Raw genomic sequence first — 15,796 nt, 5'->3', positions numbered from 1 at the left:
AGAAAGGTATTATTAGTGGCTACAGACAACCTCTTGCAAGGCTTCAAAATCATCAATGTAGATAGATGAATGTGTTTATTGTCCATCACACCAGTCTTCTGCCTACTGGAGGTCTTGTGTGGTTGCCTTGGAGCTGCCTCTCCAAAGCCCCAACCCACAAACACTTTATAATTCTTCCCTCCCTGGGCATGAAAATATAATTTTAAAGCAAATATAACTCACATGAGTAAATTTCCAGGCACAGCCTCTTCTTGCTACTAGAGAAACTGGAAGAAACTTGAGATGTTTTAATGGTTTCCAAACACTGATCTTTTAGAATCACATTGTTGGGGTCCCATTCTGGAAATTCCAATTTGGTGGCAGGAATGACAGGTTGGAGGTGAATTCCAAATACCCATTTTTTTTTTAAGCTCCCAGGTGATTTTGATGATTGGCCAGGTTTGGAATCCACTGATTTAGTCCAAATTCTTTACTTTGCACATGGGGAAGAGAAGCCTAGAGAGGGGGAGGCGTGGTAAAACTCAGCTGTCTAATGTGTGGTAAAATCAGGACTGGAGCCCACAGCTCCTAATTTGAGCCCAGTGATCTTGGTGACCATGCCATGCTACCTTTTCAAACTAATTGCTGTTGTCTATCTCTGGGGCTGGTGGTTCTAACTGAAGAATCTATAGAATGTGCATGTGGTTCCAGGGATCAGACTGCAGGAAGAAGGAGGCTGGCTACGTAGGGTGGTTCTGCAAGTGGCTGGAATCTTTCTTTAGAGCAATCCCCATCACATGCTCATGCACGTGGCCAGGATCCTACTTCCTTGTTGATGCCTGTACCCCTGCCACCAAGCATTCAAATATCAACGAACTCATCTCTTCCAGTCTCCAGAATATGACACTGTATTTGTGGAATCATTAAGTCCTCTACAAGAACTTTTAAACTTTGTGTTTTCACCTCCAAGACAATCTAACAAGGGTAGTGGATGACCCTGTATAAATGAGTATTGCTTTCAGATACCATGCTAGATTTTGTCTTGATAATTGTATAAGCACCAAGTATGATTACTTTAATTGATGGAGCATATTAGAGCCGAGAGGTGAGACAGTGACCCATAGACTTTTAGAATTAAAAACTTCACAGTGACTTGTGAAGCAGCAGCCAGAGCCATTGTCATTTTGTGAGTGAGGATTTGGTTTTAGAAAAGCAACATCATTCACCACGTTAAATTAATGTTATTATTTTGAATGCTACTGTCATTAATAGATTATTTTTAGTTATTTTGCCAATTTGCTTGTGTTTTATAAAGGCATGAGCAAAAGAAGCTTATTCTTTGGTTTTTGGTTATATATAGTTGATGAACATTAACGTAAATAATTTAAGCAACTTTTGAGAGTCCACAAAAATGTTCTTCTTAAAGGGGGTCTCAGTGTTACTCTGGCTTGAGAAGTACTACCTGGGGGGAAACATGAACACCTGCTCCAGGGAGTGCAGTGCTCATGGCCTTTCCCCCACTTCTTGTTTGGCCTCCTACCTTGTTAGTGGACTCTGGGGAAGGGTGTGCACAGGAAGTAATTTGCTAAGAGAGAGCTTGGGCCTACCTCATTCACACCATGAAGGGGGCGTGTGTTCTCTCCTTTGCCTGGGTTTGGTTATGGGGACATTTCAGAGATTAATAGGAGTAGAAAAAAATAAAAGAATCAGACACTGGACGCCGCCTCCCCCCCACCCCTCCCACCCCACACACACACAGAAACAAACTAGTTATGGTGAAACTTAAAAGGAGGCCAGGTAGTCACTGAGCCTCATTATAGCAGCTCCAAGTGCTCTGTCTGTTCTCATGTAGTTTTGAAAACTGTCTTCAGATGACCCTGCTGCTCTCACTAAGGAACTAGGAAGGAGGAAGTGATCCTCTTGTTACTCCCAGTTTTCTCATGGATTTGAAATTTGGCCCCATACCCCAATACCCATGTTTGGGGACATTCTATACCAGCCCAGAACCCCTGGGCTGGACTTTACTGTTGATTGCTTTCAGTGTGACTGCCAGGTCTGCCCTAGCACTTGCGGTCCCCAATGCTTGCCTAAACCCACTCTGTTTCCTGCTAAGGAAATTGCCCCAGTTGTTTTCTCTGTTCCCAGAGGGGATCATCCCTTGTTGCACATGATTGATCTTCTCAGGCAGCAGGTCATTTGGAAAAAAGCTTTTGATGAGAAGACCCCTCTCTCAGTCTCACCTGATTGTAGTAAGCTGTGGGGATCCCAATGGAAAATTTCATGGGGACTCCGGCAAGTCCCCTCTTCTTCCAGTAATGCCTTTTGTTAAATTCCTCTGCGGCCAGTTTCCTAGCATAGAATGAAGATTTCTCCAGACATTCTTTCCAGCATCTTCGCAATGGCTCTGGATTAAATGTCTGCTTAAAGGCTGTTTTGCTAATTCTCTTATATATGTTTATTTATCTAACCTGAAAGATGAGAAAATAAAATGGATTTTAGGCATAGATGCTTGTTTCCCATGTGCAGTATGTGTTTTTATTATATGCCTGATATGCAGGAAGTCTTTCTAAAGAAAGAAAACTATTTAAATGGCTATAAATATGCAAGTGCAAGTGTACATGTGTAAACATCAGAGTAATAATAATAACAGTAGAAACTACTCTTGAGCATTCCATATGCACCAGGCTCTAGACTAAGTGTATTGTCTAGTTAACATCACAATTACCCTGAGAAATAGTAGGTTCCAACCATTGTGAACTGTCACAAGTTTGTCAGTGGTGAGACAAAATTCTCCTGATTCAAAATCCTTTTACACCCACACAATGTTGCCTCATTCTTAACTGTTCTCACATTAGCTCCTCAAAGTCTTGAATTGTGGTACACTATCTGCACAAATGGTCGTAACCATTCTGTGCTGTCTATCCCCTGGGTGGCTTCACACTGATTCGAAAGCATGGCTTGCTTTAGAATCCCAATGGGACAATAAGTGTGTGAGGTGGACAGAGATTTGAAAAGCACTTGTACACCAGGGCTTGCCATGCTGTTCATGGCAGCTCTGTGACCACCACCATGAGAACGAATCTGGGCTGGCATACTGGAGGGTGAGAGACTCCGTGGCATGGAGATGCGCCTTCGTGGCTGAGGCATCCTAGACGAACCAGCGTGATGACCACCAGACATGTCAATGAAGCTACCTTAGACCATGAAGCTCCAGTTGCTCTGGCCCAGACCAGAAGAGCTACCCAGCTGACCCACAGAATCATAAAAAATACTGTTGTTTTTAGACGCTAAGTTTTGTGGTTGATTTACCACATAGCAAATCTAACTGATACATAGATGATGTGCTTTATTTTTTTTGAATCCACATAGGGGTTGATATAATGCATATATAGGCATTTAAGATATATTGGAACAATGATCTCAGCATTTTATTAGGGCGTTATGACTTATTACCTCTTCAGGGGGTAAGTTGCATTGAGATGCCACAGCAGTTATGTAAGCTTTGACCACCACCGTAGCCTGAGGAAAGCCAAATCCTCGAAAGGCTGTGTTGGATGGCAAATTTGTTTTGCAAGCCCTACCCTGGCACCGGAAATTAGGAATACAGTATGCGTTTTCAGATTTCAGCACAATGAACTCCACCACCCGAGTTGAAGCAAAACAAAGTGAAATTTCACATCTGACAAATATTCAAAACCACTTATCTGAATTTTATCTAATTTGAACCTGTCACAGAAGTTATCTGATTTGTAAGACAAATCTTTATGCAAATAAAGTGTAACACATACAGCTCAACTGGTAACCTATGGGAAAGGCATGTTTCTCACCGTCTCAGACTCATCAGGAGTGCACCCGCCATTGACATAATATTCGACATCAGCAGCTTTTATCACACCATTGTTCATGAATCCAATCTGCAAAGTGATGGCAAGTAAGACAATTTTCTCAATAGTCCTTCTTTGCAATGAAATCACGCTGTACACAAACACATCTTGTCACAATTGTCAATGCACACTTAGCTTATATACATGATTGGATGTGACAGTAACCAGAGGAATATCAATGATGGTGCCCAAGTTGGACATGATACCAATAGAAAGTTTTGGGTAGTTTTAGGCAACGTCTAAATATCCCTTTCAAGTGGTGTGGGATGTAGTAATTGTCTTTACTATTGGTTGATTAACACTGAACAATGTCTTAGGCAGTTTGCTAAACTTTTGCTTTTACCTACTTTGTATTTTCCGAGGAGTGGGTGGCGGCCAGCAGTTATCAGCATGTCATCACCACGTTCTAGGATAAACCGGATTGGATGGCCAGTTCTACAGGAAATGACTCTGTTAACACACTGGATGCTTCAAAAAGTTGTAGAAACATAGAGATGGGGGAGGGGGACTTGAGATAATCTAGCTTATTGGTTTTCAGTGAGGGTAGTAACATTCCTTAGACAAACTCCTTGGAAGTGTGTGGGGCATTAGTATTCTTTAAAAAGATCATAATTATTCTGGTTTAGTCATGTCTGAGAATTTATATATTGCAATGACACATTATTTGGTTATAAGTTACTTTCTTTTTTATATTTTACTAAGGAATTGTATTATTGTTTTGCAATTACGTCTAGTAGGATTTACTGTTGTGAATTTCACTTTGAGATAGTTAATAGAGCATTAAAATATTAGGTTGGTGCAAAAGTAATTGCAATTTTAAATATTTGCCTTAAAGGGGATGTTGAGGCTTAAAGTGTTGAGCTCCAATGCTCCATCGAGCATAACCTTCCTTGCATTCAGACTCCCCTTTCATAAAATGCCCATCGAGGACTCCTCTGGTTTCTGATGGAATGTTCCCAGTGCCTGCAAACCTGCAATTTACAGGACAGTCTTTCCTACTGTTGGAAAGTGCCAATGAGCTAAGATGTTCACGGTTTTTCTTTTTGTAGAAGTAGCCTGGGATAAGTTAGTTTGAATAAGTGAACTTTGGTAGTTACAAGGTTCGCAAAAGTCATGACTATTCCAGTGTTTGGGTATTCCAGCTGGATGACACAGAGGCTAAGTGAACATTCCCAGGTGGTTGCAGAGACGCTGCTTTATTTCATGACAAACTCTGTCTCTTTTGGGGCTGGGGTTTGGCCTTCCTTCCACGTGGCCAACCTCAGCTGAGTTGAAAGCTGAGACGAAAGCTGGGCTGCTGGGCTGAAAGAATGCGGATGGCATCAGTGCTACTTGGACTGATAATGATGCCACTGTGACTCTTACTTGTTGGCGGCCACAGCACTGACAGCTCCTAGCAGAGCAGGCTTGGTCACTTTCCCTCCAAACGCTCCTCCAGCTCTTTTCATGCGGCAGGCGATTCTATTCCTTGGGACGTTCAGTGCTGCAGCCACATATTCCTGCAAGACATAAGTTCCCAAAGTTATGTAAGCGCAATTTAATAGTTTACTTTCTCATCCTTGTATTTCCCCTCTGCCCAGTAAAAGAAATCTAGTAATTCAACAAATACTTATATTTACAGAATTGTGTAACCATCACCATAATCTAATTTTAGAACATTTTCGGCATCTGCAGAGAAATTTTGTATCCATTAAGCACTTGCTCCTCATCTTCCCCAAACCCCCAGCACTGGGCAACCATTAATCTACTTTCTGTCTCTATAGATTTGCCCATTATGGACATTTCATGTCAGTGGAATCATACACTATGCGGTCTTTTGTGACTCGCTTCTTTCTCTTAGCATAATATTTTCAAGGTTCATCCATGTTGTAGCATGTGTCAGTACTCTATTCCTTTTTTTTTTTTTTTTTTTAGTTCAGAGTCAATAACTTTATTGGAAGAAGAATAATACTAAAGCTTGTCAATGGCAGAGACAATCAACTTTGTAACAGAAAGTCAGGAAAACTTTATTTTTACTTCTAAATCCAAAGGCTAAGTATAGCAGAGTTGTAAAAATGAAATCCCACTTAGTCTGATTCACACAAGTACTAACATTTAATCCTGTTTTCAAAGTCCAAGAATGAAAACTTGTAATTAAACACTGAGCAAGCCACACATTTAAGTAAAATTTCTTAAAAAGTCTTAAAAAAAATGATACAGGACCTAAGTTTTCAGTGGCATATATACTATTAACATATGTTCTGAAATCTGGTAGGTTACATCAGTCCTGAATTAATTTTTAATAATAACAATTAAAAAAACTGAGCTTTATACTTTTTCTATGCCACTATAGCTTTCTTTCACCTCATTTTTTAAAATGTCAGTCTTCACTTTATGCCATTTTCAGTATTCTTCCAAAAATCTTCGAACAGTAGTCTTCTGTCTGATCTGAGGTCTTATCAGATTGGTTTTAATTGAACTGAGTGTCACATTCAGATTTAATGTCTTCACTGGTCCCATTGACCTCATTCTTAGTATCACTTTCCTTTGATTCAATGTTTGTGTCTTCACTCTGTTTTTCTCGACTACCAGACTTCACACTACTTTTTATTAATCATCAAATCCTCTTTTTCTCCTTGGATTTTCTATCTTGTTCTTTGTCCCAACTTTCGCTCCTGTGCTTATATGACTTTCAATTGTCTTTTTGATCTTCTTTGATACCGACTTTGAGATCTATGTTTTCTTTCTGATTGATCATAGCTTCTGCTTCTTCATTGATTTCTACTTCTGCTTCACCTTCTTTCTCTGCTTCATGATCTTTTGTGGTCCTGAGACCTGCTGCATCTTCAGTCTGAAGTTTGGCTTGAGTGCTATCTTAGTCTGTTCTCACACTGCTAATAAAGACATACCCGAGTCTGGGTAATTTGTAAAGGAAAAAGGTTTTAATTGACTCACAGTTCTACATGGCTAGGAAGGCCTCACAATCATGGTGGAAGGCAAAGGCAAAACAAAGTCATGTCTTATACGGCGGCAGGCAAGAGAGCTTGTACAGGGGAACTCCTATTTATAAAACCATCAGATCTTCTGAGACTTATTCACTACCACAGGGACAGTATGGGTAATTACCTCCACCTGGTCCCGCCCTTGACATGTGGAGATTATTACAATTCAATGTGAGATTTGGGTGGGGACACAGCCAAACCATATCAACTGCCTATTTCATGAACAACTTCTCTTTCTTCTTTCTCTGTCATAAGCCCTTTTTTTCTCTTTCTTCCTCTTCCCTTCATCTTTTCCTTTCTCCTTCACTTCCTCTCTCATGTTCTTTTTCTCTTCTCTTTCTTGCTTCTCCTTTTTTAGACGCTCATCACGATCAGGTTCTTGAGTCCTTTTTCTTAACTTTTCTTTTGATTCTTCTACAGTAGTTTTAATTTTGGCATATCCCATGTGTTGTTTTTCCAACAAATGGTCATCTACCCAGGACTGGTCATCTCCTACTATCAAAAAGGCTCCACACACTTTACAAACTTCCATTTGTTTTTTTCGTGTGTGTGTGCAGCAAAACTTTCAATTTTCAAGGTTGTGGATCTAGGCAATTCTCTCTCTTCTTTTAATTGTTCAACTAATTTCATCATCCCCTGGGCTTCTACTTTTCCTTCAGACCCTAATTCTTCAATCTTCTGCAGAAGTACATCAATGTTTTCTGTCAGAACCTGAATTTTTTCTTCATTTTTGCCTGTTGAGCCAGCTGCCCCAGAAGACTGCTGGTTTTGAGACAATGCCAAATGAGCATGGCCTCATCTGATTCCACGTTCTACTTTTGCAAGTAAGCTCTGTAAGTACGGCAAAACAAACAAAAAACAAAAAAAAACACCTCTCTCATAGCCAACTTTCATTAAAATGAGAGCTTTTCTCATACTGTTTTGTAGCTTTTTAGTATGAATTTTTTCACATGGACCAAAATCAGAATGTGTATATGTGAACAATTCTGCAGGACAAAAACCACAGAGATAATATTTATAAATGTTCTGTGGTCCCACCACATGTTGCTGTGCTTCTTGTCCAGGGTGATGTTTTGGTCCCAGCCCATTAACTCATCCAATTGTGTAGCCAAAATCAAAGTGCTTCCTTTGGGCAGTTTCTCCCACCAGCCCAGGCACCCAGCAACAAAAATGCTGGCGACACTGTCACCAACCTCCTCAGCCTACTCTCAGGTTGAAAAGTCTCCTTTACACAGGAGCCAACAAGACAAAATCTCCATTCTTTTTTATGGCTAAATAATATTCCACTGCATGGATATACCACATTTTGTTTCTCCATTCATCAGCTGGACAATGTGTTGTTTACACTTTTGTTTATTATGAGTAAGGCTGCTATGAACATTTGTTCATAAGTTTTTTTGTAGACATATATTTTCATTTATCTTGGGTGGATATTTACTTGCAGAATTGCTGAATTATATGTTCAGTCTATGTTTAACATCCTAAGAAAACACCAAACTATTTTTCAAAGTGGCTGTGCCATTTTTCATGCCCATCAGCAATGTATGAAGGTTCCAGTTTCTTTACAACCTTGCCAACACTTGTTATTGTCTGTCTTTTTGATTATAGACATTCTAGTGGGCGGAAAACGGTATTTCATTGTGGTTTTGATTTGCATTTCCCTAATGACTAATGATGCTGAGCATTTTTTCATGTGCTTATTGTTCATTCACATATCTTCTTTGGAGAAATGTCTACTCAAATCCTTTACTGGGACTGCTTTTGATACTGCCTTAGCCTCTGGGCTATGGCAGGCTGTGGGTACCCAGTGCCCTAGTTACTCTCAAGGAAATGTCTGCTGTTGTGGAGCTGACTGATTGTTACTCAGGAAATGTTAATAATAGGTGGCAATGGTGACTTTGGGACATACATGTTGTTCATTGGAACCCAGAGTCACATACCCCCTACCAAAAGGGACCTCAGGGGTGATCTTTATCACCTTCCACAATTTATAGAAAAGGATGTAGATGCCCACTGACTTCTAGGAGATCACACAATTGCTTAGGGGTGAAGCCTGTATCTCCTCCAGTTACCTGCACACGGGTTGGATACTGTGTTCCAAGGTGTAATACCATTTCTTTATCTTCTTCTTTTGGGAGAGCCAGGATAGATGATGTTTCCATGTAAAAATGTTCCTGTCCTTCCACATGGACCTCACCTGTAAAGCACAAAACACAAGGCAATGTTTAATCATAAGTTCCAACGTGGGAGCTCTTGGTGGTGTTTTGCTCATGAAGAGTGAGTTGCTTTAGCTTATGGAGAGCTGGACTGTTTTTTCTTTAACAGCAGAAAAAAGTTTTTCTTCATATGCATATGGGAGGGGGTCACAGAAATGAATGGAAAATCCTGAAGAGGTGATTAGGTGGTTAGACCCAGAAGCGTATATACTATTTTAACAAAGGACAATACATTTGTGGAGAAGTGAGAAGGCAAAGGAAATGAGTTTTGAGCTTCTGGGGGTGGTAAATTGTGGAGAGATAAATATATAGGGGAAGTTAATGGAGGATAAGGGTTATTTTAGTGAGGTTTGTTATGCAGATTTCTCTCAGTGCCATCTCTGGGCTGATAAGAGTCTGGAGTTTTCTCTTGTTCTGCTCATCCTGGTATAAGAGAGGGGTCAGGAAACACCTTCATAAAGGGACATTTATGCCCTACTTTTAGGTCAATAGGAGGAGAGTAGATAACTTTTTTCTGTGTCTGCTGCTTCTTGATTGCCTTCAGCTCAAAATAATCCTTATGTGAAAGTGGCATATTTTAAACCCAAATTTATTTACTTAACAATTAGATAGTGTTGACAATACACTAGGTATTTTTCTAAGGCTTAGCACTTTACAGACAATTAATTCACTTAATCCTTATATCAATCCTATGAGGCATGTGTCATTACCCCCATCTTGCCAGATGGGGAAGCTGAGACATGGAAAGGTGAAGTAAGCTGCCCAAGGTGACACAGATAGTAAGTGGCGGAGCTGGGATTCAAACCTAGGCAGCCTGACTGACTCATGTTATGAACCATGACACCACACTTCTCCATATTGGACTGCTGTGTGACTCTTAGTCATTCCTGCCAAAATTCCTTTCATGTTTCAAATTTCCTACTTGCACCAAAATTCTGAACTCTCACAATTTCCGAAATCCCAAATGGCAAAGGTTCCAAATGGTACTCTGTCTGTCTGCTGCCCTCTGGGTGAGAATAATAATTAAAAACATATATACCATGGTGCTTAAGAGCTAGGGCCTTGGGATCAGCCAGTCCTGGTTCTACTGATAACTGAACATGAGACCTCAGCCAATTATCTGCTGAGTTGTTCTGCTTGCATGTTAAATAGTAAGCAGTAAATAGTAGCTTAAAATAAGCTTAATAATAATATTAATCTCCTAGGATTGTTATTAGGATTAAATAATATAATACATGTAAAATGCTTAGCATGGCGTCTGGCACAGTAAGTACTTGACAAGTGTTAGCTGATATTATTATTATTAAATCATCTTTGACTCAAATTTATAGTTTTTATAAAATCTCATTTAATTTTTAAAATAAAGTCCCATGGAGTAATGAATGTTTGGTATAAGTAGTAGTTACTGTAAAACATCTGAACATCTCTCATGAGTTTATTGGTTGTGTCCAACTATTCTTACAAGGTAGTGCATTGTTTTTATAATTGGGAGGCAGTCTACATTTTTCATTTAAACAGAATGATGTTAGGAAATATGCATTCTAAAGGTCTCTCAGGTTTTAATAAAAGATAAAAGCTTACACCACTTGCCATTCTAGTTACTTAGAAGAATGTAATAGATCCTGTGAAAATTACTCTTTTTTCTTACCAAAGACCAGCAGTGATTCTGTTAGTAAAGACAGCTGTGGTTATTTGGCCACACATTAGCATCACCTGGGGAAGCTTTTTAAAAAATATTAATACCCTTTTTCCGTATTCCCATATTCTAATTTGAGTGGTCTGAGGTGGGACCTAGGTAATATGTGTGTGTGTGTGTGTGTGTGTGTGTGTGTGTGTGTGTGTGTGTGTGTGTGTTTTGAGATGGAGTTTTGCTCTTGCTGCCCAGGCCGGAGTGCAATGGTGTGATCTTGGCTCATTGCAACCTCTGCCTCCTGGGATCAAGTGATTCTCCTGCCTCAGCCTCCCAAGTAGCTGGGATTACAGGCACTTGCCACCAGGCTTGCTAATTTTTGTATTTTTAGTAGACAACTGGTTTCACCATGTTGGCCAGACTGGTCTCAAACTCCTGACCTCAGGTGATTCACCACCCTCGGCCTCCCAAAGTGCTGGAATTGCAGGTGTGAGCCAATGCACCCAGCCAATATTGCTATTTTTTAAAATATAAAAAATCTTTTTTATGGCTGTATAATATACCGTGGTGTATATGTGCCACATTTTCTTTATCCAGTCTATCACTTATGGGCATTTGGGTTGATTCCATGTCTTTGCTATTGTCAATAGTGCTGCAATGAACATGCATATGCATGTGTCTTTATAATAGAATGATTTGTATTCCTTTGGGTATATACCCAGTAATGAGATTGCTGGGTCAAATGGCATTTCTGGTTTTAGATCTTTGAGGAATCGCCACACTGTCTTCTACAATGGTAGAACTAATAAACATTTCTACCAACAGTGTAAAAGCATTCCTATTTCTCTGCAGCCTTGCCACCATCTGTTGTTTTGAATTTTTAGTAAAAGCCATTCCAACTGGCATGAGATGGTATCTCACTGTGGTTTTGATTTACATTTCTCTAATGATCAGTGATGTTGAGCATTTTTTCATCTGGTTGTTGGCCGCATAAATGTCTTCTTTGAGAAGTGTCTGTTTATGTCCTTTGCCCACTTTTTAATGAGGAATGTTCTTTGCATGGTTATGAATGAAGCTGGAAGCCATTATCCTCTGCACACTAACGCAGGAACAGAAAACCAAACACTGCATGTTCTCACTCATAAATGGGAGCTGAACGATGAGAACACATGGACACAGGGAGGTGAACAACACACACTGGGGCCTGTTGGGGGGTGAGGGGAGAGACAGCATCAGGAAAAATAGCTAATGCATGTTGGGCTTAATACCTAGGTGATGGGTTAATAGGGAAAGCAAACTACCATGGAACATGTTTACCTATGTAACAGACCTGCACATCCTGTATGTGTACCCCAGAACTTAAATAAAATTAAAATACACACACATGCACACACACACACAAACCTAGAACTTAAAAAAAATCTTAGCCAGAACATTAAGTCTAAACAAATCAATGAACAAATAATCGTGTCAAGATTGGAAAAGATAAATAAAACTGTCATACTGCTGTGTATACAGAAAATTCAAGAGAATCTCTAAGTCTATTAAAATAGTAAATGAATTAAGCAAAATTGCTAGATATAAGATCAATATACAAAAATTAACTGTGTTCTTATATACTAGACACAACAAGCAGAAAGTTAAATAAAAATAACCTTAGTATCACAAAGCATAAAATACTAGGAATAAATATTAAAAAGGAGGTGCAAGATCTCTATAGTGAAAACTAAAAATTACTGAGAGAAGTTAAAGAAAACCTAGATAAAAGGCAATGTCTACCATGCTTATGGATTAGAAGACATAATATTGTTAAGATTTCAGTTCTCTCAAATTGATATATTGTTTCAATACAATCCCAACCAAAATCCCAACAAATTATTTTTGGTGGGATTTATGAACTAATGATGAATTTATCTGAGAATGCAAAGGACCCATAATAGCTAAGGTCATATTGAAGAGGCAGCAGCAAAAGTACCTTAAATTATCAGGTTTTAAGACTCACTATAAAGTTACAGCAAGTCAGACACTGGTATTAGCAAGATAGGTAAATAGACAAATAGAATATGATAGGGAACTCGGAAATAGAACAACACATATGTAGACATCTGGAAAACAACAAAAGCTGCACTGCAATTCAGTAAGGGAAAGGATAGTCTTCAATAAATGGTGCTGGGTCAATTGAATATCTACATGAAAAAAATGGAATATTGACTCCTCTCTCACATTATACAGAAAATTTAACTTGAGGTGAATCATAGACCTAAGTGCAAAAGCTAAAACAATCAAGTTTCTAGGAGAAAACTTAAGAGAATATCTTCATGACCTTTGGACGGCAAAAATCTCTTCAACGAGCACAAAATCATTAACTATAAATAAAAGACTGATAAATTGACATTCATTAAAATGAAGAAATTAGGCTGGGCGTGGTGGCTCACGCCTGTAATCCTAGCACTTTGGGAAGCTGAGTCGGGCAGATCACCTGAGGTCAGGAGTTTGAGACCAGCTTGGCCAACATGGTGAAACCCCATCTTTATTAAAAATACAAAAATTAGCTGGGCGTAGTGGTGCAAGCCTGTAATCCCAGCTACTAGGGAGACTGAGGCAGGAGAATTGCTTGAACCCAGGAGGTGGAGGTTGCAGCAAGTCGAGACCACTCCATTGCACTCCAGCCTGGGCAACAAGAGTGGAACTTCATCTCAAAAATAAATAAATAAATAAATAAATAAATAAAATAAATGGAAGAAATTGTCTTGGCATGGTGGCTCACACTGTAATCCAAGCACATTGGGAGGCTAAGGAGGGGGGATCGTTTGAGACCAGGAGTTGGAGACCAGCCTAGGCAACATGGAAAAACCCCATCTCTACAAAAAATACAAAGATTAGCTGGGCGTGGTGGTGCACGCCTGTAGTCCCAGCTACTTAGGAGGCTGAGGTAGGAGGACTGATTGAGACCAAGAGGTTGAGGCTGCAGTGAGTGGAGAATGTGCCACTGTACTCCAGCCTGGGCAACAGAGTAAGACCCTGTCTGAAAAAAAAAAAAAAAGGAAAAGAAAAGAAATTTTGTTTATAAAAAGGTACCACGAAGAAAGTGCAAAGGCACAGCTGAGAGAAGGTATTTTCAATACCCATAACCAATCAAAAATATATTAAAAACCTCCTATAAATAAATTATATCATTAATTGTATTAAAATTAATTATATATAATTATAATGCCATAATTATATTATTAATTATAATTAATTATTACTTTTAATTTAAGAAATTAAAAAACAGGCAAAATACTTAACAGGCATTTCATCAAAGAGAATATAAAAATGACCAATGCACATATGAAAAAGCTCAACATCATTAGTCATCAAAGATATCCAGTTAAAACCACAATGAGATATCAACCCACACCCATCAGATCAGATAAAACTAAAAAGGCTGATGATAACAATAGAACAATGGACCTCTTTTGATTGCTAACAGGAGTATAATTGATACAAGTTTTATTTTTTTTTAATGCTTGAAATTAACTACTAAGGCTAAACAAAAATATGCTATTATTGGCCGGGTACAGTGGCTTACGCCTGTAATCCCAGCACTTTGGGAGGCTGAGGCGGGCGGATCACGAGGTCAGGAGATCGAGACCATCCTGGCTAACATGGTGAAACCCCGCCTCTACTAAAAATACAAAAAATCAGCCAGGTGAGGTGGCGGGCGCCTGTAGTCCCAGCTACTCAGGAGGCTGAGGCAGGAGAATGGCGTGAATCCGGTAAGCGGAGCTTGCAGTGAGCCAAGATCATGCCACTGCACTCCAGCCTGGGCAACAGGGTGAGACTCTGTCTCAAAAAAATAAAAATAAAAAAAAAAAATGCTGTTATTCAGCAATTTCATTCCTGGGTACATTCCATTAGAAATAAGTGCTATGTTCACCAAAATATAAGCATAATAGTGTTTATAGAAATTTTATTCATAATGGCCCCAAATTAAAAACAACTCCAATGTCCTCAATGGTAGAATGAACAAATAAATTGTGAAATATTTGCATAATAGAATACTACCAATGAAAAAAAACTAATCTATGCAACAACATGGATTAATCTTTCATACATAATGTTAAATAAAAGCAGAAGACATGAAAGAGGTTATAAGATTCCATTTATATAAAGTTCAAATGAGGTAAAACTAATTTACGGTGATAAATATTAGAATAATACCTTGGGGGGTTACTAAGAGAGGACACATGGAAGCATGCCGGGGGTGCAGAAATTTTCTATGTCTTTTTACAATTTTTTATTTTTATTTTTTGAGACAGAGTCTCATTCTGTCATCCAGGCTGGAGTGCAGTGGTGCAATCTTGGCTCACTGTAACCTCAACCTCCCAGATTCAAGTGATTCCCATACCTCAGCCTCCCTAGTAGCTGGGACTACAGGCATGTGCCACCACGCCTGGCTAATTTTTGTATTTTTATTAGAGACGAGGTTTCACCATGTTGGCAAGGCTGGTCTCGAACTCCTGACCTCAAGTGATCTGCCTGCCTTGGCCTCCCAAAGTGCTGGGATTACACTGTGCCCAGCCACATTCTATGTCCTGATGTGGGTAGTATTTACACATGTTTATACATATACAAAAATTCACCAAGCTGTAAATTTCCTCTGCATTTTAAATTACTGTTTAAAAATCACACTTGAATGAGAAATACTGCCTTATAGTTTCAGTAGTTTTCAATCCAGATGATTGAAATTAGAGTCTTCAGCTTCAGAAGCTTCCCTTTTCTCACTAAGATTACTTACCTTCAATGATTTGGTCAACATATTTAAAGGCTTGCTCTACATTTCCTTGCTCGATTTTTTTCTCATCAAAAAGAAATGAATTGTGCTCTAGGGCTTGCTGCAGTGGAAAAACAAACGAAAACAACAGCAAAAGATTTATTTTTTTGCATTCTAGTAAACTATTTGTTTCCCATCAAAATTCCATGCTCCATGTTCCTACTGTATCAGATCTTCATCACACTGAGAAAATCTGAGCCAGGGCAGCATGAAGAGTCAGCAGAAGGTGGATTCAAATGGATTATAGGCATTGGTGGCTCATTTGTACAGTGCTCTGGGGAAGGGCTGAG

General features: G+C 39.2%; 1 protein-coding gene and 1 pseudogene across 1 annotated transcript in view; both read right to left on the bottom strand.

The window, feature by feature from the left end:
- Positions 1–15,796, bottom strand: part of LOC129031072 (aldehyde oxidase 4-like) — a 71,889-nt gene that overhangs the window by 14,782 nt on the left and 41,311 nt on the right. The window contains 7 exon segments of the mRNA XM_054476821.1: positions 2,220–2,447; positions 3,433–3,627; positions 3,810–3,893; positions 4,211–4,298; positions 5,229–5,362; positions 8,917–9,041; positions 15,471–15,567. Of these exon segments, the coding sequence (XP_054332796.1) occupies positions 2,220–2,447; positions 3,433–3,627; positions 3,810–3,893; positions 4,211–4,298; positions 5,229–5,362; positions 8,917–9,041; positions 15,471–15,567 (951 nt within the window).
- LOC129031168 (luc7-like protein 3) lies at positions 6,304–8,162 on the bottom strand (annotated as a pseudogene).

Source organism: Pongo pygmaeus, chromosome 11 (assembly GCF_028885625.2).
Source record: "Pongo pygmaeus isolate AG05252 chromosome 11, NHGRI_mPonPyg2-v2.0_pri, whole genome shotgun sequence".
Classification (NCBI taxonomy): Eukaryota; Metazoa; Chordata; class Mammalia; order Primates; family Hominidae; genus Pongo; species Pongo pygmaeus.
The sequence above is the reverse complement of the archived record's forward strand: the minus strand, read 5'-3'. Positions and strand labels throughout refer to the sequence as shown.